Genomic DNA, 23,464 nt, shown 5'->3' with positions numbered 1-23,464 from the left:
CCACACACAGTGGGTGGAGGTAGATTAAACAAGAGTGTGAATACCAGGAGGCGGGAATCACTTGGAGCCATGTAGAAGATGGTTATCATGAAAGGCAAGTGGCACTTGGTCACTGTGTCAGGGAGACACCATGGATCGGTAGAGACTCCAATAAATGAAGACAATGTGGCTCGGCAAAAGGGGTCAACCAGTGTTGTGAGAGGATCTGATATTTCAAGAGTGGTTGGAAAGTCAGAATTCTTGGTAACAATTCACAATTTTTAAAATGTTGGCAACAAGTTCATATTTGTTAAAAAAGAAATGCGTTTGTAAAATGCAAGTTAAATGATAGAAGAAAATGAAAAATCATTCAACTAGATGATGCCTTAATATTCAACCCAAACCCACTATTTGACTTCAGATTCTGATGAACACTATTGATCAATGAAAATCAAAGAAGTTCTTTTAAAAAAATGTGTGGGGCTATGGGCTGTCTGTCAGTTTGCCATCCCTGCCATACCTTTGGGATTTTCTTTGTGGTGTAGATGAAAGGGCAAAGGTTTTGGTGTCTGAAATGCAAATTGTGGTTCTGCCACTTCCACTATGTCCTTGGGCCTATGACAAGAGCCAGAGAAAAGATATTCCGGGCTATTATTGTTAGTATTTTCTTACTTGTCTCCCCTACTAGACTATGAGCTGCTGGAGGGTTAGAAGACCCACCTGACCGCAACACTCCCTTATCTCACTTTCCTACTTCATTCTTCTGTACAGCACTTACTATACTACCTAAATACTATATATTTTGTCTTTTTATCTTGTTTATTGTCTGTCTTTCCCACTAGAATATAAACTTCATGAGGTCAGAAACCTGTCTGTTTTGGTCACTGCTTTATCTTCTCAATATTGAACTGTGCCTAGTGCACAGTAGGAGCCCATTAAACATTTGTTTAATGAATGAATTCCATTGTTTATAGTACTTAGCACAGGGTCTGGCAAGAGTAGGTGTTCAAAAAATGCTGAAAAGCATTCATTGTCCTGATAAGAGAATGGTAGGCAGATCAAGAAGTACCCTACATGCCATGCCAAGCTTAAGGCATGAGAGTGAAATGTCCATGTCCAATCTACCTGGCACACAAGTTATTTTGGTCAAAGTAACTGTAGCTGGCATATATGGCATTTACTATGTGGTATATAATGTTCTAAGCACTGTACTTATATTAAATCATTTAATACTCACAATAAAGTCTGTGATGTAGCTTTTATTACTATCCTCCTCTTCCACATGAGAAAACTGAGGCAGAGAGAGGTTAACTTGCCCACATTTATATAACTAGTAAGTAAAAGAACAAGGATTTAAACCCAGGCAGTCTGGCTCCAAGGTCTGTTCTTAGCCATTATGCTACACAAACTAAATATAAGAAAAGTGTTCTGGAAAATGTTATTAAAATGCAACTATACTGTTTTGAGAGATGTTAAAGATGAAGGATTTTGATCTCAAATATATTTAGGTTCATATCTTGGCTCAACCACATTCCAGCAGTGCAACCTTGGGCCAGTGACTATGCTGAGCCTGTTTTTATTTTAGCTATAAAAAACGTAGATTAATACATATCCTGAAGGGTGGCTGTGATGATTAAATGACATAATGAATCTGACATAATGTGAGGTACCTAGCCCATGTGGTAGCTATTATTACTAACACCAAGGGGGAATTTATTCTATAAATGCATTGCTAAGCAGCTACAAAACTTACTTTTACTTAACAGAGTTTGGCAATTCCATTTGGAATCAAGTTAATTTACATGGAAAGAAACTATAACATTATAAAACACTGGTTCTAAATTCTTCCTTATCTGCCTTTCTCTTTCAACAACCATTATTGTATATAATGTGTCAAGCCCTAGAGCAAAATCTCTGCCCTCTTGTAACTCAATTAAAAGATAATCACAAACAAACTTCCAGTCATAAGATAAGTAAGTTCTAGGGATGTAATACATAGCATAGGGGAAAAAAAGAGAATTATAATGCGATATGAAAATACTATGAGAGAAAAAAATATGAGAGGTAAAAAGAACACTCTGGTAGCACAAGGGAAGGCATCATTTACCTTGGCTGGGAAAGATTTCATAGTGATAACTTTTGAGCAAGAATAAGTATGAATTGGCTACACAATGGTGAGAGTAAAATAAGAAAAGCACTATGTGAGAGGACATGGTATGTCTAGGAAGCCAGAAAAGTTCAGAATGGTTGGGACATTCCAACGGTTGGAACAGGTGTGGGCAAAGGTAAGCACCAAGTAAGGCTGGAGAGAGTTTGGGATCAGACTGTGAATGGCATTGTCTGCCATGCTGACAAGTCTGGGCTTAGTAGGGTAGGCAAAAAGTAGCCAGTGGGTATCTTCAGGCACAGACAAAAGTCAACTTTGGTTTTCAAAGTATCTCTGACAGCAATGTAGAAGATGGACTATGGTCCCGAGAGTGGTAAAGGAACAAGTTGAGGCAATTTTCATGGCTCAGATAAGAAATGATGGCAGCCTAAACTAGAGCAATGGGGGTGGAAGTAGCTGGACTCAGTAGACATTTCTGAGGTAGAGGTGACATGATCTAGTGACCGAGTGGATATGGGAAGTGACAGGAGAGTGAAAAATTGAGAAGAACTCCATGGTTTCTGGCTTGAAATGGATGAAAGACGACATCCATAGAAAAAGAGAACTCCAAAAATAGAACAAGTTTTTGGGGAAAATAATGAATTCCATCCTGGATAGTTTTTAGTATGAGTGACCTATAAGACATCGAGTAGTAGAAAGCTGAAAAGATGTGTCAAAAGCTCATGAGAGAGCTTAGGGGTAGAGAAAGAGCTATAGGAATAATCAGAATACAGTTAACATCTAAAGCCATAATAATGGATAAGATTGCTCAGGAAATGAATGTAGAAGAATATAACTAGGACAGAAGTCTTGAGAGCACCAATGCTTAAGGAAGCAGTAAGAGGAGGAGAAAGAACTAGAGACTTATAAGGAGAATCAGAAGTGAGCTGCATCATGGAATCCAAGAAAGGAAATTCAAGGAAAGGATGGCTCATGTCAATTATCTCATAGAGGACCAATAAAGGGTAAGAATGGAAATGGTTTTGGTGCCTTCAGAATGGTGACATCACATATCAAGTGGCAATAGGCTAGGAAATAGGAACTAATACGGTCTTCTTTTTTCAAGAATAATGGTTAAAAGGGAAGAACAGGGATAAGGATAATGGCTTAAGGAAATTACAAAGTAAAGGGGAAGTTTTTGTTTTTTAAAGGTTATTTGTATACACTTACATACCTATAAGTGAAAGAAACCAGAGAGAGAGAGACTTAAAATGCAGAGAAGAAAGAGATTGCTACTTTTGAATTCCTATAATATCACTATATGACTCACTCACTTGGCACTGAGCTTACACATTTGCCTTGTACTGGCAGTATTGTACATTTAGCAATGCTGGCACAAACTACGTGCTCAATAAATCTACTTATTATTATTTTTCTTCATGCATCTATGCATATTATCTGGCCAGTAAAAGTATACAATCTTACACAAGAATGTACAGAAAGGAAACTGTGTGGTGAAACTGTGGAAAGAGACTGAGCAATACAGATCCAGAACAGATTTTTACCCACCATTTACTAGTGTCCAGACCAAAGAAAAATCATTTCACTTCTTTGCACCTGTTATTCAACCGTTAAATGGGAAGAATATCACGCATTCTTGCAAGCTTATGAGGATTAAACAAGCTATTTAAAAAGCACTTTATATATAACTTGGTGCTCAAGAAGACCTAATTACTATTATGATAATTTTTCCTACCACTAGAGCATCTAGAAGAGTCACTAACGTTTCAGGATGTGTCAATGACTGAGGATAAATAAATAATCAGGAGGCACAGCAGCCACTGCTATACTGTATTCTAGAGAACGAAAGCACAAAATGGCATCAGCTGTTGGTCAGCCTTCTCAAACTTTGCTTATTCATTTACCATCAACATGATTTCTGCCACATCCAAGTACTGAACCTTAATACTTTTCTTTAAATCAACTTACTTCTTTTTTTTTTTTTTTTTTTTGCGGTACGTGGGCCTCTCACTGTTGTGGCCTCTCCCGTTGCGGAGCACAGGCTCCGGACGCGCAGGCTCAGCGGCCATGGCTCACGGGCCTAGCCGCTCCGCGGCATGTGGGATCTTCCTGGACCGGGGCATGAACCCGTGTCCCCTGCATCGGCAGGTGGACTCTCAACCACTGCGCCACCAGGGAAGCCCCAACTTACTTCTTTAATTGGCCTCGTTCTAAAGAGTTATAGCTGTGAAACTGCGGGTTTCATGCGTTATCTTTTTTTCTAATATATATATTTAACCATTAAAACAAAGTATTCATCCCATTAACCACCCCACATCATCTTTCAAACCACATTCTAAAACTGCTTTAGGGTTGCTGTGAGACCCTTAGGAAGAGATCAGGTAGCAATTTGTGGTTTTACTTAATTTTTCTGCTACTGGCAATGATAACTTACAAAGGTTTGCAGAATGTACAAATGAAACAAACCAAATGACAAAATTCATCCCAGTTATATACCCTGAATATTTTCATGGAAAGTCCTAAATTGTCTAAAGCTAAAGAGACAGCCCAGCAATTTATCTTTTTATGTAATCCCTCCATCTCTATTTCTCTAACACAAATGAAAATGAGATTGTGAATAAAGGCCCATCCTGTGACCTAGTCTCAAGAACAGAACCAAGGAGAGGAGAAAAACACTAGTGGGTTTTGCTCTGAAGCACTAGCATTTCAATCAAAAGATATGGTAGGCATGCAGATCATTCAAGTGAAAACCTGCTATCTCCAAGATAGTGGAACACTCCTCTGAAAAGGCAAACCACAATGAGTTATTAACCAATACCTTTCAAGTCTGTGTTACAAACCAGGAAGTTCTCCATCACTCCAACAGCAACAACAACAACAATCACTGACCAGAACTAGGAGAGAAAACTTCACTCACTGATAACAGCTACAGATACTTTACATATGCACTTTTGGAGCCAGTCTTAAATCCACTATGTTAAGAGCCACACTACACACTTTTAAAAAGTCACTCCTACAATGCATTCTTAGATCACTAACCTTTTCATTCAGGGAAAAAAATGTATCCTGCACCTAAAATATACAAGTTATTATGGAGACTATGAAAAGATAAGAGTTTGTTTATAATCTAGCATGGGGAACAAGACATGTATTTCACAAACGGTGGCACTCATGACTGAAGAGAGCTGCTGGGAAATTTCCCCCCAACATTTTATTAAGAAAAACTTTAAACATATAGCAAAGTTGAAATAATTTTATAGTGAACATTAGAAAAGTCACGACTGATATTCTACCATTTTTACTACATTTGCTTTATCACCTATCAATCCATCTTATTTTTTTACAAACTGCTGGGATTTTAAAAATAAGACTATGTTTAATGAAGAATCTTAGTAGGCCATATTAGGGTTGCTTCTCAAAAATTTTCACTGATGAGGTGTATGAACAAAAAAGCTGGAAAAACTCAAACCCATACTCAGTGTTCAATTCCTGCCAACCTCCAATCAAAATCTATTCAGAGCTCACAGTAGGCCATTTTATATCTCCACATCCTTGTCCACTCTGAACCATCCTTCCCAGCCCTCCTCAAGGCTCAGTACCAATCTGTGAAACCTCCCCCAACTTTCACGCCCTCACCCAGAATTAACCAATGCCCCCTACAGGGACCACATTTTTCATCATTAGCAATTAGCTCACGGTATCTGCAACTCTTGTTTTCAGTCTGACTCTTTTACTAAACTCTGACCTCCGTGAGGGCAGGGATCCCCTTACTTCACTCTGAATCCTCAGCAACCAGTACAGTACTTAGCCTATAGCAGGCACTCAATAAATAATATAAATGAATAGCCCAGACCTGTCTTTACCCAGGAGCCAAGGAAGATTTTAGTCCAGTGTGGGAACGATTTAATCACACCGGCACTTTAGAAAGATTCATCTTAGAGCACCGTTGTTAAGAGCATGAGCTTTGGAGTCAGATTGCCTGGGCATGACTCCTAGAATCCCAGCTCTGCCATTTATTGCCGGGTGACTCTGGGCAAGTTTCTAAACCTCCTGTGCCTCAGTTTCCTCATTTGAAAAACGGCTAATACTGCTTCACAGGTTATCGTGAGGATCAAATGAGATCATTTTTGTTGTTGTTGTTAAAGCACACAGATTAGCAGCTGGCACATAGTAAGCATTCCATCAATGTTAGTCACTGTTGCCGGCAACCAAGTTAATGACAATGAGGTAAAAAGTCCTTAAAGCTCGAGTGGTAGCAGTGAAAACAAAGTGGAAAGAATGGCCATAAAAGAAGAATCTACTGAAAAATGCTCAGTCAGGAAGGCAAGCAAATGAGTGTCTGACATATTTTTTCTCCTACTTTGTATGTTTGAGATAGCTCGTGATTGAATTTTTTTAAAAAAACATTAAAAACAGCTATAATTACCCAGCCTACGCACAGATTAGATGCTGGGCACAAGGAGTCTAGCATGACTGGACTCTAGCCACAAGCTCTATGACCACTGTGAGTTTCTTTATGCAGGTCTTTCAGTCTCTCAGCTGAGATTTTTTTCATTACTCCACCCAGCACCATTTCTTTAGTTTATGATTCCCACAATTCCATATCCTATCTTCTGACTGTGCACACATCCCCAAGAGCCTTGGTTGGGGAATGGGTTTGTGGTTTTGTCCTACCCAACCCTGTACTGCTTTTCTTTTTCTTCTTCCTGCCCACCTCCTTTACTTCTCAAGCCTTGCTATTCCCTACACGTAGGAACTTGAAACCCAAGAGTATGGAAAAGCAATAGAGCAATAGCAGTTGTGCCAAGAACTGGGGTTGCTGCCAAGCTGTTCTCCAGGCCCCATATGCAGTGACCAACTACATGTAGAGATTAGACTGAACTGCCCGTGGGGCCTCACATGCTTGATATTCCCGTTTGCTTCTGTTCATTTTCTTTCTCCTGCTTAAATAAGCCTCTTCCCAAACCTGTAACCAATTCAAATCCAATTCATCCTTGAAGACCCAGGTGAGGTCCAACTTCTTCAAGGAAGCCTCCTCTGACCATTTTAGCCCACAGACATTCCCCCCCACACACAAAACAGGTACCAATCTGTACCATAAAGCATAATCACATACACATTTATACCATTAAATAAATGTTTCCTGTGTATATATTTGATTTTCCAAGGGCAGGAACCATGTCTCACATGTCTTTTAAACCCCTTACTCTTAGTGGGTTAATACTTGTTTAAAAGCGACTGAACCAGTGGGTTTGTTCGTTTGTTTAGGCTAAGGAAGGATGAGGTAGAAACATGTTGAAATGAAAGAGGCTGAATGAACAGATGGGTGCAAAAGAAGCACTGGTTCAAAATTCGGGGAAAAGCTGTAGAAGAAAGGTGCTCAATTAACAAGTTTAACTGATTTGCTGCAAGGTTGGAAAAAGACACAGAAGAGAGATGTCAACTGGAAAAATCTGGAAAATGGCATTTCAGCTTGAGGCAGAAGACTGCAGGAGAAAGATGGGGCTACAAAACAAATTCTGCTAAAGCCTAGGGATAGGCCAATTGGATAAAGGGGGTTATTGGGATGACATGGGTAGAGATGTGGTTATGCAGGTGAGCGAATCGGTAGGGCGTGGTATGAAGGGTTGGGTAGATGGATAAAATGATCGAGGGTAGTTAGGCAAGTGGGTTAGCTGACTGGGCGCTGAGTGGGTGGATGGGAGACAGGTAAGTGGGTGGGTGGTTAGGTGTTTAGTTGGGAGGGAATAGGTGTGGGGCGTATTATTTAAGATCCGGCCCCTCCCTCACCTTGACCCGGAAGCGGATGAGCGCTAGCCTCACGCAGTGGCTCAGGCAGGCCGGTGGCAGGAACCAGGCCCGTGGAGGAGGGGTGCCCTTGTTGCCCACGTGTCCCACGATCAGTTGCGCTGTCTGCCGCTCGGCCTGGCACCGACGGCCCCACTCGGCCAGCCGGTCCTTGCCCAGGCCCCCGGGGAACATGACCACCAGCTCCAAGCCGTCGCCGCCGGGATAGGCACAAGCCTGACATAGCGCTGACAAGTAGCCCAGCATGGCGTTCCATTGGCCGCCACACACCCAATCCGTCTGGTAGCCGCCATAAAGCCGAGGCAGCGCTGAGCCCGCGTCCACCAGCACCCGGGCCCCGGGCAGCGGAGGGGGCGGCGGCGGCGGGTGCAGCCCGGGGTGCGCCTGGCCGTGATGGTGGAAGTGGTGAGCGGGGTGATGGTGCCGAGTCGGCCCCGCGCCCCCGGAGTAGGCACCCAAGGCAGCGGGCGCGAGCGGCGGTTGCAGAGGCGCGGAGCCCCTGGCGGCGCGTGGAGCCCCGGGCGCTAGGGCTGCTGTAGGCGGCAGCGGGCGATGCTGCTGCTGCTGCTGCTGCTGGCGCGAGACCGTACGCGCGAGTTTGAGGAGGTCCACGGGCACAACAGCCCCGGGACAGCGCTTCTCCAAGAACTCTTGGAAGCCCTGGACGCCCATGCTTCGTCGGTGGGCAGACGAGACGGCGGCTGCGCGAGCAGGCTAGGCGGCGATCTGGGCGCGAAGCTGGGGGCGGGCGCGTGCGCACTCCGCGGGGGGCGAGGGGGCGGGCAAAGGATTCCCGAGGGGCGGGGTGAGCTAGCGAGGGAATAAGGGAGGCGTGGGGAGGAGACCACAGACTGGATTTGGGTGGAGAGGAGTGGTGAGGCCGACCGGACTCACGAGAGGCTGGGAGGATAAAAGCGATGACGGCCTCTAGTCACTTCTCTCTTATCCCTCTATGGCCGCTCTTCACCGCTTCAAAAGGGGTGAAGCCTCTTACTTCTACCTCCAGGAGCCACGTTACCGCGTCTTCTCTATGGTACACGCTTTCTAGCTGGAGGAGGGGGAGCGGGGCGGGGCATTCTGGGAGTTGTAGTCTCCTCTACGGCCTCGGGATACAGTGTTGGAACAAGATTACCACCCCTGTCAGCCCTTGCATTCACTGGGTCTCAAGGGGAGGGGCGTGATATGCGTTTAGGATTTGCACTCCAGCTCTTCGCATCCACCGAGTTGCTTCAGGCTATTTACCGCCTTTCCCAAGAAAAGGAGTTGGGGGGGAGTGATGCATCATGGGAAAGGAAGTAGAGTGGTTTAATTGAATTCAGCTAAAGTATGCTAAAATTTCCCAGGAGGAAGAATTTTCCTTTGGGGGGAGGGAATAATGTGCGTAGCTTTTAATGAATGAGAAAGGACACATATGAAACGTAAAAATAATAACCACCATTTCTGTAACAATCCACTTAACTTTTAGCTACTGTAATTCTTTGAGGAAGAGTTCTTGGCCCCAGTTTATGAATGGTGAAAATTGTATAATTTATTTGCCCAAGGCAATGCAGAGACAAAGTGAAATCGAATATCCATTGTACTCAGGAGCTCTTTGGTCAGGGAGATAAGCACCAACACAAGTTAAGCTACAAGTTGTACCTTTCTGGTACTCACTGAGCTACAATGTCCTATGGTTAGGACCTTTGTTTGCAAACATTGTGAATCAATCGATCTGCCGGGGAGCTCTAGAAAAATAGCGGTAAGGGCTCCAATTCCAGACGTACAGAATCATCTTTTGAAAATCTATTCAATATTTTCAGCATTCTCCTTGTTTGATTCAGATATAGACCAGTCTTCTGGCTGACTGGTGTTTAGGGCACACTGTTTAAACCAGAGGAGGGTAGAAAACAAGATCTATTCTGTTCTGTAACAGTGCGTAGCAGTCAGATCTGGCTTGGAACTTAATAGAAGGTGGGAGATAATGGCAGGCCGAGTAAGAATGCAAAAGTTTAGAACTCAAGAGTAGTCAGGGTGAATGAAATCTGAGAACAGTGTATTAGGATACAAAAGCTGAAAAATCTTCAAGCTCCATAAAGAAATTTATCATAAAAGACTAGTGGAGATAGAACAAACCAGATTGGCAAAGAATAAGTAGATGTTGAAGCAATGCACATAAATAACTCCTGTGAAAACAAGCAGTGAAAGGAGGGAATAGTGGCTTGAAGGGATGGTGGATGAAAGGAATAGAAGTTTTCTAGTATAATGGACACCTGTTGGATTGTCTACTCAGCCCTCCTTTTCTAGGAATTAACCCTCTCCCCATTTACAAAAACTGTCATGTTAACCCTAACCATCGCTGACTGGGTCAAAGGTAGATAACGAATCCAAGCTGGGTCGATCAGAATCTCATTCCCTAGAAATTTGGAATTGGACCAGAGAGATCAGTTTTTCTCTAAGTGTAAAACTTCGAAGCTGTCAGTAGTCAATTTTCCCATCAGAGGGACAAAAGTAAAAGATGCTGGTCTGCAGGAAGAGAAAAAACCGCAGACTCTAGAGCAGAGATGGGAGATAGGGAGTCTTCATCGTGTTTAAGACCCAGGTTCTAGATCATTCCTCAGGCATTCTTGCCCTTGGTTTCTCTGAGGCAACCTCATATCCTTACTATTTTTAAGATAGAGTTGGGTTAGAAACTACTCATGACCAAAAAATTATTAATTCAAGAACTGGTACCAGAAATGGGGTGTGGCAAATTATAGACCCTAAACTATGGAACTGGCAAAGATTGGAGATCTCCCATATCGTTAATTGGAAGTTGGCATTCTGTGTTATTTGGCAGCGAAGCAGTTGCTTATTGCTCTTGAGACTCAAAAGCAGAGCAGCCCTGCCTATATCAAGAGTTTAGCAGTTGCTAATGATTAGATATTCATGGGCTTTGCTGATTTATTGTCTCATTTTAAATGTTCCACTAATTAGGAAACTGGCATCCAGTTTCCAACGAACTGGAAAGAGGTTATCTTTACAAGCCACCACAGTATTCCTTGTTCTCCAGCTCCCCCAAATGTGATGATCTCTTCCTCTGTACATGCATTCAGCTGGAATGCAAGGAAGAGAGGGTAAGTGTAACATTCCCAGAGCAGATCGGAAAAGAGAGGCTTCACATCGTTGAACTCAACCTGTTTCCTATCCACGCTCTGAACTGGAGACCTTGAGCATAATGCCAGGGAGAAGGAGCCAAGTCTTTAGGTAGAGAGCTAAGAAATAGAAACCCGGGCTTCTCTGGTGGCGCAGTGGTTGAGAGTCCGCCTGCCGATGCAGGGGACACGGGTTCGTGCCCCAGTCCGGGAAGATCCCACATGCAGCAGAGCAGCTAGGGCCGTGAGCCGTGGCCGCTGAGCCTGCGCGTCTGGAGCCTGTGCTCCGCAATGGGATAGGCCACAACAGTGAGAGACCCGCGTACCGCAAAAAAAAAAAAAAAAAAAAGGAAGAAAAAAAATAAATAGAAACCTGCAACAGGGTGATTATTCCCTTTAGCAAATCTGAAGATTCAAAGAGCATAAGTTGACAAGGTTCTTGGCACTTGTTATTAGCATTGTGAGGCCCCTCAAATGAAATTAACAGGCAGTCATATGTGTAAGGTCGGATCTTAACAAACGGCACCGCGAAACAGAGGAAAGCTTCAAGTGAGCTTTATTAAGGAGCGCTCCTGGGCGAGGTTCACTGGTCCAAGAGAATGGGGCCAGAGAAGTCGCACCCGGGCGAGGGTTGGGCAAGATTTTATAGGGGAAGAAGGGAAAGGGGTGTGGTGAATCTGGGAGGGCGCAGGGTATTCCTTATTTGGTGGTCTTTTCGGGTATCCTGGGGGACCGTTAGTCCCGCCCCTCGAAAGGCGGGAAGGCTGGGCCGGGTTCAAAGTCCCCAGGTCAGTTCCTGGAACTGGGTGGTCCGGAATGTCTCCAGGGCAGTTTCTGGAACTGGGTGGTCCGGAGAATTTCGGTCTGATGCAACCTGTGAATCTGATTGTGTTCCCCTGCCTCGGGCCAGTTGGCCTTACAATATGAGGTTTTGAGGAAGTTGTATCACTAGAAAATCCTATCTAGTGAACAGGGACCATGAGCCAGCAGTGATTCTCAAAGTATGGTCCCTGGATCGGCATATCAGCACCTAGGAACTGTTAGAAATGTAAATTCTCGGGACTCACCCCAGATCTCCTGAATCAGAAACTCTGGGGGTGGGGCTAGCAATGTGTGGTTTAAATGGTGTCAAAGATAAACAAAGCCTGACATTAGTTAAAGCAATGAGGACAGATTTTATTCAATTACTGATAGTAGGGGAAAAAGCAGAGCTCCATTCCCATTTGTGCAGAGGTGACTGAGCATTTTAAAGGGAAAAGGAGGGAGGAGGAGCGAGGAGAGGCTCAAGTAGAGTCAGGGAAGTGAAAAATTACAGAGTTGGCCAGCGTAAATGCAGTTAGGCTAGCTGTGTCTGCTAGCTGGCAATTATTTAAGTTAGGATTATATCCTCCCACAGTTACTGGGAGACAGAGGCCCTAGCCTTCCCGATGACTACATTTCAAAGGAATGGTCCTTGAGACACACACTCTGGAGTTGTAGGAGATACATATACATCTCAAAGGGACAGGGGAAGAAGTCATAATTTTAAGCCCTTTTTGGTAAATGCTCTAAGAAAGGGAGGTCAGGGGTCTATTGTCAGGTGTCAGCTAGAGTAAGCTATAAATTCTTTTTACAGCCTGAGCTTTTCCAGATGGAAATTGGGTCATCCCAGAGACTCCGACTTAGGAGGCTAGAAGCCAAATTTGGTCTAGTCTCTTAGTGTAGGTGTTTGAATGGAGTGTTTGTGTCGAGAGTTTTTGCAGGTCACACTAGTTCTCCAGGTGATTCTAATGCACCCTTACGTTTGAGAATCACTGCTCTTCTAGAGCAGGCCCAAGTACAGACTGGTAAAGCAAAAAGAAGCATCAATAAAATGACTCCCGTAAGTTTTTCTATACCCGTACTTTATTTCCTTCCTTCCTATCCAGGTGGAAATGGTGCACACTTGGACTGGTGGCTGATAAAGTTGTGCCCCTCTCCTTTCATAAAAGGGAACTTAGTGGTTAATCTAAATATTTCTCTACTATTGCATGTTAGATCTGTTGGTGGCAGTTAAGTTTATCAGGGAGTGGCAGGATCAAGACGATCCACATTTAGATTGCCACTGAACTAGATGAGGAAGGGGCATGTCCATGCTGTGCCGTTGCTCTGGATACAGTAGTTGCATGTGACTTGCAGTTGTCCATAGATTGTTAGGTGTGGACATTTGTGGAATTGTAGGTATGGGGAAAATGGCATATGTGTTTACGGGGCAGTCAAACGGAGGACTATAGGTAAACGTCTGTTTTGTCTCCCCAGAACCCCTTTTCTACCACTTTCTCTACCTTACCCTCATGGTTGCACCAGGAGCTTATTCTTTATATGTACCTTCCCAGAGAATTTGGGATTGAGCTGGAGGAGGGGAGATGAAAAATCCTGGCTGCATTCAAGCACCTGATTTATGTTCCTAAGGCCCATCTGCACTATCGTTGGGTGTTTTGAGACACCACCACCATCTTTATAATAAATCCCTCTTTTTTGTTTAAGCTTGTTCAAATTGGGTTTCTATTACTTACAAACAAGAATCTTAACATATATAGTACAAGAGAAACTTTATGCTAGGCATAGGCCATAGAGAGGGAAGAGATAACAGAGGCCAAAGCCCTGAAAGTAGAAAGGGACAGTAGATGTCACAGAATAGTGGTTAAAGTGTGTGCTTTGGAGCTGAGATCTTGGCTCCAATACCAGTTCAACTCCTTATTTGCTATATAACTAACAAGTTATTTAACCTCTTGAGCCCTTATTGTATCTATGAAATAGGGACTCATTAATTTATTCAACAGATTTATTTGGTACCTACTACATGCCAGGAATAACGCTGGGCTAGGAGAAAACAGTTTTCAAGGCAGTCAAGGAGCTTAGAAGGGAGATGGTAATGTACTTACCTCAGAAACTTTTGAAGATTAAATGGTATATTAAAGTGCTTAGCATAGTAACTGGCACAGTAAGCACCTAATAAACCTTAATTATTAAAATGAAGGCTGGAGAGAAGCATAAAGAAGTTGCATCGAAAATTCATATTGGATTCAATCTTCTGATATCTTCCACCTAAGTAGTAACTAGCTGTTCAGTTTCTGCAAGGGGCCCACTTAGCTTTATCTATTGCCCAAATCCTTGGGGGCTGTTTGAGAGGCTGTAAGCTTATATGGTAATAGTAAATAATTCATTAGAAGGTCTAATAAGGCTGCTATGTTGCTTGTGTTTCTTGAACCAGCAATAATAGCAGGGAGGTCATTTGATTAGTAAAGGAAGCAAGGACTGTGGTTCTCAACCCTAGCTAGTTTAATATGATATTAATATATCACCTGGGGAGCTTTTAAAAACAATACTAATTATAGGAATGGGGCCCAGACACTAATTATTTTTAAATTGTGGTAAAATATATATAACAGAAAAATTACCATCTTAACCATTTTTAAGTATACAGTTCAGTAGTGTTAAGTATATTCACATTGCTGTGTAACCGGGACACTAATTTTTTTTTTTTTTTTTTTTGCGGTACACGGGCCTCTCACTGTTGTGGCCTCTCCCGTTGTGGAGCACAGGCTCCGGACGCACAGGCTCAGCGGCCATGGCTCACGGGCCTAGCCGCTCCGCGGCATGTGGGATCTTCCCGGACCGGGGCACGAACCCATGTCCCCTGCATCGGCAGGCGGACTCTCAACCACTGCGCCACCAGGGAAGCCCAGGGACACTAATTTTTAAAAATACCTCCCCAGGTGATTTTAATATGCAGTCAGCGATGAGAACTTCTGAACTGGAATGGAGAAATCTTACAAATTTGTAACAGGCATGTGAACTAGTCTTTTCCAGTTCTTCATCTGTTTATCCCAAGGTCCTGCTCCTATTCAGACCATCATCTATGCTTTATTTCATTTCTGTCTTGAGCTCCTGTCTTAAGACCCACCGTCTTTTCCCCAACTCCTACTACTTCAGCTCCTTCTAAATTCTTTAGTCACAGACTTAATTCTTTCATCTGATTCTTTTAATCTAGTGCTCATTAATGATGGCACATTTTAAATGGGTTTTATGGTGTTTTATCCCCCAACTTAAACACTTTCATCTCTGAACCTCACTTTACATCATCTGGCACCACTGGGGCAAATACCCAATCTTTCACCAACAGACCTCACGTTGACTCACAGGTTGAGTTCAGTTTTGTCACATCTCTATGACTGTTTCCTCCTTAGTGATATGTAAGGTCCCTTCAGTAGCTGTTACTATTATTTGAGCAGACCTACTACGTGCCAGGTGCAGTGCTAAGCCCTTTATGTTTTTTCATTTAGTCTCAAAATACCACCAGTGAAGCAGTTATCCTTTTTACAGATAAGGAAATTGAAGCTAAAAAGTTAAGTAATTTTCCAAGTTCACAAAGCTAGAATACAAATCCAGGTCTGCTGAACTCCAAGTGGTATCTGTAGCAACTATAATAAGAACCAGGGCCCATTTCCAAACCAGTCTGGTTTCCCAAGTGCAAGTTTATTGTGAAAGTCACTAGAGATGTCTAACAATAAGCACAATTAGCAAATTTGGGACATATCTCATTTAATACTCACAACCACCTCATTGTACAAATGAGAAAATAGAGGTTTGAGGGGTCTGTGAGTCAAAAAACCTGTGTTTGTTCAACTGTGTACCTTGTATCCTCCCTTTAGGGATCACCTAGGAGAGAATACCTTGGAGTCATTGTCATAAAATCAAGGTAATAGATTTTTAAAAACACTTTACAAATCCTCATCTAATCTTGAATATTTCTGATAGGCCTCTTATTCTTCCTCCAGGGCTGTTTGCATAAACATATGCATGATTCTTCTACCTAAATTATCAAATGAACAAGGGATCTGACCTCATTTGACAGTTTCCCAAGTCACTGTAGTGTGGTAAATGAAAGATGTGCAACGGAGATTTCCAAATGCACTTTTTTCTGAAGGTGGACCATAAACACTGTCAATATGAAAGGAAATACTCCTTAATAAATTTACACAAAGGGCACATTTTGAATTCTTGCTTGTACCATAAACATATACTTCTCTTAAAATTATAAAACAAGCACTGGACATAACCTCATGAAAGATATATGAAAAGCGTATGTACTAATCATAATAATTAGTTGAAAACGTAGTCTAAATGTATTTTGAGTATTATTATTACAGTACATCTGAGAGTCAGTATGGCCTGAGGTTTTTCCCATGAATTTTGGAGTCAGACCTGGGTTTGGATCCAGGCTTCATCATTTACTAGCTATGGTACCTTGGTAAATTCTTTAATCTCTCTGATTCTCAAATTTTCTCTGTAGAGACAGTAACAGATCTAGCTTATAGGATTGTTTTATGAATTTTATCACAAGCCTAACTAACACAGTAGGTACTCAGTAAATCGTAGTGACTGTTCCAATTATGGCTCATTGACAAGTGAGGACAAGGGGTCCAACTCAAAATCTGTTGGAGCTATAAATCAAGAGGTAACACACAGCTTAGTTTATTCAGCCAACATATCTATAGGACTAAAGTTTTTAAATCTGCTAAATTAGATTTGGTAAATGAAGAACCAGTTTAAGCCAGATGATTGCAGTGACTATGACAGCGTTTTAATAAGATAACATACTCATTTTAACACAGCCTTTATTTTCTGTTTCAAAACAAAATTTCCAGGAAACAAAACAAATGGTTGGATACAAATGAAATAAAAATCAGTTTCAAAGAACCAAAATCAGACAACTGCTTAAAGGCAGATCACTTGGTTTACCAAAAAAATAATAAAAGTTAATGTCAAGAAGGATTAAAATTAGGTTTAACAACATTCCATATAATGCTACATTCCCCAATTAAGAAAAGAGAGTTCACATATACAACTAAGTGTTAAGTGTAGAGAAGTGGCTGAAACTCTGCATACTTCATAGTAAATTAATTATGCATGAAAGTTTATTAATTGCATAAACTTCCTGAGTGGCTCCCATGCTGCACTAGGTCTACATGCTTAATATTCATATCAAACAAATTACAGCTTTAAGTGATTGAGCATGACAGACCTTGAACAACTGCACTTTCCAATCAGTCACTATTTCTGCTGAGGGTATGTTCTGGACCACAAACCTCAATCTGAAATCTTAAATTATAACGGAGAAGAAATGCAACTTAAAAAAAAAACTGGAAAGATGACAAGCACACATTTAGGAATTTTATTTTTCACTGGCACTTTTTTTTTTCTCAAGAGCCCAGTTTCTCCCCTTCTTGCTTGACTTTTGGCCTTTCTGTTGGAGGTTTTTTTAATTAAAAGAAGACCTTCCAGAATGGGAGCTGTTGGTTTATATAATCTTCCAGCTATCTCAGTTGAAAATAACTAAGTGTAACCTAGTTACTATCCCAGGCCCCTGCCAATGGTGGCTGTCAAGGTCCCTGACCAATGTTTGTGTTCATCCTTCACATACAAAGACTATTTCCAGGGTGACCTGAAAGCATCTGGCTCCATAAAAATTTCATACTAACTTCACTTCAAAGGATTTTACCAAGTTTGAGTGTCACCATTTTACAGTCTGGATTGTTTGTGGGTTTTTTATTTCAATCCCAGAAATTACATTTACCAAATCAATGACCTTTCCTATGCCCTGCTCCCTTACTGGTTCATCTTCTAAATAAAGGGGGAAAAAACAAGTCCCCAGTAAACTACAGGATTAAAAATGAACAATCTATTCTAGAAAATGGCCTGCACACCACCTCAAATATCTCAAGATTCTTCTAAACCAAACAGAAGATTAAATAACTGAATCCCAAACTGATGGCAAGTATACCTCAGGAATGTACTTGTACATGAAGCCTGAAATACAGTATTTACTAACATTAAACATGCTGTAGTGTTACACACAGTAAACATGTGAAACAAATAACATGTGGTTTACAAACATTTGCTCAGTTTTCTGGAAAAAACAGAGAATGCATCATTTTCATCACTCAGAGAAGACAGCAAAGAAGAAAGTCAATGCCTCCAATAAACTTTAGAGATTGGATAAACAGTTACGACTAACTACAATTCAACTAAAAGCATATGGCCATTTTAAGGTAATAAAATATCATTGCAAATACCTAGCAGTATGCTAATATGCTGAATGATGGGCCACTGCTGTAATATTTGTCAAATATTTCATTGTGATAGTTAAAGCAGTTTCAACCCATAGCCCTTTAGGCACACAGACAAGAAACGCATCTCTAATAAAAGATACGAAGTTACAGGGCTTCCCTGGTGGCGCAGTGGTTGAAAGTCCGCCTACCGATGCAGGGGAGGCGGGTTTGTGCCCCGGTCAGGACCCCACGTGCTGCGGAGCGGCTGGGCCCGTGAGCCATGGCCGCTGAGCCTGCGCGTCCTGAGCCTGTGCTCCGCAACAGGAGAGGCCACAGCAGCAAGAGGCCTGCGTACCGCAAAAAAAAAGATACGAAGTTACAGGCACCAGATTGTCTAATTTAGGTACTTTCTTATCATTTGTTTATTTTGCAACTAACTTCTACAACTAAGTCCTATATTGCCACCAGCTGGATTTATTTCTCTGTTCTCCATCCCTAAATCCCCAAAGCTTATTTCACAGAAGCATGTGGCTCTCGTCACTTAGATTGGTACCAGAGTGATGGTCCTTCTCATTTCAAACTCATAGTTAGCAGGCCAGATTTATAACCTGAAAGAATACTGAGAATCAAGGCAAAAAAGCAAGTTTCACAGGCAGTGTTTACATGTGTACCCCAAAACAGCACTGAAAAAGAGGTAGATAAACAAATGTAATTGGAGTAGAATTAAATCTGCGGTTCTAAAATGATACATCCCATCATACTGTACATAACACTCCACACTCAATCCAAAAATCACAGCAGAAAAGTGCCTTTTAAACTTTCACAGATAATTTTGCTGTCAAACCATTAGAATTCATGCTTGATATAAAACTGGCAAGAAAAATATGAAAAACGAAATGGATATTTGTTATACTACAGCAAATTGCCTTAGAGATTCAAGACTGCTACAAATATACATAGGGTTATTTTCATTAGATTTACACCAATACTGGTTTCATATTCTTATGATGTTACACCCAACTTCACAAACATAGCAGCAGGTAATTCATGATGAAATGCTCACATTGCCACATATGGAGATACAGTACTATTCATCAGACTTGCACTTTGAGAAGTAAACATGGTGGTTGGACACACAGACTACCCCCAAATAAACTTTACAAGTGGGATGGTTTAGTATAACCTTTTTTTTTCTACAAGAAGGAAAATGGAAAGGACAGGTTTGTGTGTGTGTGTTGGAAATGGGAAGAAGGCCCTTGTTACATAGTAGGCTCTTTGTTAAGTAAGAAGGGAATTTCTGAGCTTTACCTCAAGAGTTAATTATTTCTGGGGGGGGGGGAAGTACCTCAGCAAGGATGAAAACAGCACTACCATATGATTTAGCAAAATTATGAAATAATGCAAAACCCCTAGATAGAAAACTAGCTAATATTTACAGTCAAAGTGACTGTAATTGGAATCAAATATTTAAGTAATGGGAAAAAAATAACTTAAAAACCCACAGTGATGTGAATAACACTGTTTTCTTCATTTCTGCACAAACTCACTTTTTTCTGTATTTTTAAACTTATACATGTTACATATACATCATGTATACATATGTTAACCCAACTACTGCAGTCAGCATGGAGACAGCAGTACACTACTCACCATCTTCAAACTTTAGAAGACTACTTTTCTTTCCAGCAAAAAATCTGAAAAGATTCTAAATATTACAAGGCACTGCAAAATTCTGCAGGCAAAAGAATGATGAATTATACATAAAACAGAGGTGGTGGCAAAATGTGGGACATTTGATGTAGAGCAGCCATTAATAAATGTAATTGTGCATGTCATCCATGGAGCTTTTTTCATCCTGGGGTACACTGTTTAAAAGGATTGCAACTCGAGAAGAAGGGATCATAAAACCTGCAGTATTTTCACTTTATAGGTTGTAAGTCTCAATGTAATCACACAAAGCTGACTCTAATAATGAAACACAAGCAGTTTTAAAGAATTACGGATTTTAGGCACATTGTTTTTGTACACATGGAAAATTGCAATGCAAGAATTTGCATTACACTAATGTCCTAAAACCACTTCAACTTGCAAATCAATACTGTAGAAGAAATTTGAAGAATCTGTACATAAGATTTAGAAAGACTCATCCAAACCAGAATATGTTTTATTAAAAGAAAACTGTGGCTCTTATCAACAGCAATTCTCAAAATGCTGCCCTGGATGCCCCCAAATGATAGCAACAGAATCTTCATGATGCTGAGTGTGATCCTCAGGTAAGTAACATAAGACACATTTGTTTTTTTTGAAAAAGTGTACTGCATGTCACAAAGTAGACTGTGCAAAAAAAGGTACACCCATTAAGTTTTCCTCATTACCTGGCAAGATCACGGGGTAAAATTTTTAGAGGAATATGGAGGAAAATCTGTCAACAGAAATGTTGGGTGATCATCTGGAATGTTGACCAGTAGACAACTTGTTATTACGTAAATGTGTACTAGAAATGACCTTGAAATCTTCAGAGCGAAAACTAAGTATTTTAAACATCTTTATATGTGGTAGTCGATAAATACCATTTTAGAATTCTATTTGGGTTTCACAGACTGAGCATTAGGTAACTCTGTGACCAGCCTTTTAAGATTATTACAGTTAACCTTCTTGAAAACTAAAAATGTATATTTTGACATTGCCTCCCCTCCTCCTAAAACTGGATAAAACCCAGTAAAGTGCAACTTGACAGTGATCTCTCTCAGATTCTAAAGAGGCTGCCAAAATCATCTGAGATCTAAAATCATCTAAGATGCTAGATACTAACAAGGAAACTATTACAACTGAAAAAAAGGTAATCCAAAAAAAAAAAAAAGCTAAGGGCAACTTAAATAGTATCGTTTGAGGGTCTACTATCTACTGCAGGACAATGTATACCCCACATCTCTTAGAACCCTGTAAAGCCAGTGTTTCATGTGTAAGTCTCAAAACCTACAAAACCTACTGTGTCAAGTAAATTTCACTTCAGAAGAATGGACTAATAGAGGTGTAACTTGAATCCTCTTTGTTAGGAACACTAAGATTCCCCCCAAATGAGATTCACATCAGCTGCAATACATCCCTTGCAAAAGAATGCAAGCCAAACCAATGCCTCTCAGATGCTCAAAAACAATGTAGTGTGCACATGAGAAACAGAGATAGCTGCTTTGAATTACTATGGAAATCCTAAAGCAGCTACAGTATCTGCAGAATCAAGGAACTGTTACAGTTCTGTTTTTTCCTTTCTCTCCGCCTCACCTAAAACAAGGCTTCACTCCTACTGCTGTGACGACGGGAAGAAAATCACATTAAAAAGGGCTCATGTTCTATATTGGTTGACAAAGTTATTCTAATTTTATATACCAAAACATTTCCTGCAGCAAGTTACCCTGCCTTCTGCGAAAGGTAAACCTAAGATAAACGTGAAGAATCCCATAAGACTCCAGCTGTTGGAGGGTCTCACTTTGCCCATGTTAGGGGAATATAAATAGTTTTTATACCTTTTAAAGAAAAGTATCATCCAGCTGCAGAGAGCAGCAATAATGGAAAGTGTCCTGGAAATGGAAATGCTCAAGCTGAGCTTATTAAAGCATTCTGAACAGTATTTTTAAAAAATCAAGTATCAAAGAGGATAGGATTTGAAGTGAAAAAACATTTCTGTGTGCAGTGTTCTATGTACAAACTGCACAGTTCTACAGGATGATGAGCTATATCAAATACTACATTGGAAAAAAATATATAGTGGAAAGTAAACTCAAAACGAGGGAAAATATGGCAGAACCCAAGAAGAAGAAAGTTTATTATCTTAGGTGTCCTGGAAATATTTCTGAAAAACATTTCCTTTTTCTTCATCTTCTACTCTGATTCACTTGGGACCAGGAGGGATCGCGGATGGATTCTGAACTGATGAAGCTGGAAATGCCTGCAAATTCATCCCCGGCTGGAACAGTCCCCCAGATTGGGTAGGAATTACTACAGACTGTTGTGGTGTTCCTGAAATTCCTACCCACTGTACCGGATACCCTGGCCCCCCCACAGCATTATATTGACAAACATGGGGTATTCCATATGATGATAATGGCCCAGGAAATGAAGGGCGTGAGAGTCCTTGTGGCAAGGAGGCTGGGACAGCTCCACGGATTTGGGACAGAGAAGAAATCCATGTTGATGTGTAGCCCATAGTAGATGGAGTATTCTAACAAAAAATAAAAACAAAAGATCAGTTTATTTGGTAGATACTTTTACCCATCTGTATTCTTTTTGCCTTACTACTCTCCCATTATTATTCTGACTGTCTACCATTTTTGGAGTAACGTTCTGTGTGCTAAGCATAGTTATATACCTTATTTCATTTCATCTTCGTAACTGCCCTGCAAGGCAGGCATTTTTAGATGAGGAAACAGAAGCTCAAAATTGATAACACCCATCACCACTTAGCAAGTTAATAGTAAGGTGAGGATTTGAACACAGTTCCAGCTAACTCCAAGACCCCTGCTAAATTTCTGTTCACAGTTTAGTGTCTCCTTTCCTCGTGCTAGCACTACTCTTCAATTTTTACTTCCTTCTGCCAGTCCCAGGCAGTCTCTCATTCAGGGCCACAGACAACAGTAGTCCATGTTACTACATAATTCTTTGAAGAAAGAGGAGCATGATTTAGAGTGGCATAGGGGAAAGCCTGGCATATAGTAGGTGCTCAAGAAATGTCACCTCCCTACCTCCTCCTACTCACTATTTAAAGTCTGACATTTCTGTTATATTTTTGGAAATTTAAACTCGACAATTATGTTTTGGGCAGTACTAAGAAAACATATTCCTGCCTGACTCTTCTTATTATATTGTATTGTAATTATGTGTATGTATAGAGATTACTGAAATCTTATGCACATGGGAATAATAAGTCTAAATGGAAGTAAATAATTCTTACTTAAAGGAGAGCTTGGTATCAGTCCCAAATTCTTAGTTCTTGTAAATTCATGGTCAAGCTAAAACGCTTTCAACTAAAGTTTCAAACTACAGTTAGGTTAAAGGTTTTTAGCTTGACTCAAGAATGAATGACAAGATCTCTTGAGGTAAAAAAGAAACATTTGAAGTCCAGCAATCCCTTTTTCATATCAGTATTTTTGTTCTGTTAAAGTAAAACTAAATACTTCTGATTTTAAAATAGCACATATAGTATGATCACATTTTTGTAAAGCTATTTCTATGTATTCATATACAGACATAGAAAGATATCTGAAATGATGTTTATCTAAAGTTAGTGACAATTATTTCTGGGTGGTAGGATTTGAAGGTGGTATTTTAAAATTTTGTACTTTTCTGCATTGATTAAATTCTATAACAAACATTATTATTTTACAAACAGT

The 23,464-nt window shown here is 40.9% G+C and overlaps 2 protein-coding genes and 1 long non-coding RNA gene across 12 annotated transcripts in view; 1 reads left to right on the top strand and 2 right to left on the bottom strand.

The window, feature by feature from the left end:
• FAM120C (family with sequence similarity 120 member C) overlaps positions 1–8,626 on the bottom strand; it is a 138,650-nt gene extending 130,024 nt beyond the window's left edge. For all 9 annotated transcript variants that reach the window (XM_067722539.1, XM_067722543.1, XM_067722542.1 and 6 more), the window contains exon 1: positions 7,877–8,626. In XM_067722539.1, the coding sequence (XP_067578640.1) occupies positions 7,877–8,566 (690 nt within the window). In that variant the 5' untranslated portion in view covers positions 8,567–8,626. The remainder of the gene's footprint in view (positions 1–7,876) is intronic.
• On the top strand, positions 8,160–22,335 carry LOC137216495 (uncharacterized). 2 transcript variants are annotated; one of them, XR_010939792.1, is made up of 4 exons: positions 8,160–8,299; positions 15,678–15,724; positions 20,275–20,350; positions 21,981–22,335. It is a non-coding gene; the product is annotated as an uncharacterized lncRNA (long non-coding RNA). The 2 variants fall into 2 exon arrangements; XR_010939793.1 differs by lacking the exon at positions 8,160–8,299 and adding an exon at positions 8,672–8,927.
• Positions 16,514–23,464, bottom strand: part of WNK3 (WNK lysine deficient protein kinase 3) — a 185,234-nt gene continuing 178,283 nt past the window's right edge. Inside the window, exon 23 of the mRNA XM_067722538.1 lies at positions 16,514–22,296. Coding sequence (XP_067578639.1) covers positions 21,967–22,296 — 330 coding nt within the window. The 3' untranslated portion in view covers positions 16,514–21,966. The remainder of the gene's footprint in view (positions 22,297–23,464) is intronic.

Source organism: Pseudorca crassidens, chromosome X (assembly GCF_039906515.1).
Source record: "Pseudorca crassidens isolate mPseCra1 chromosome X, mPseCra1.hap1, whole genome shotgun sequence".
Lineage (NCBI taxonomy): Eukaryota > Metazoa > Chordata > Mammalia > Artiodactyla > Delphinidae > Pseudorca > Pseudorca crassidens.
Note: the sequence above shows the minus strand (reverse complement) of the source record. Positions and strands in the feature narration are given on the sequence as shown.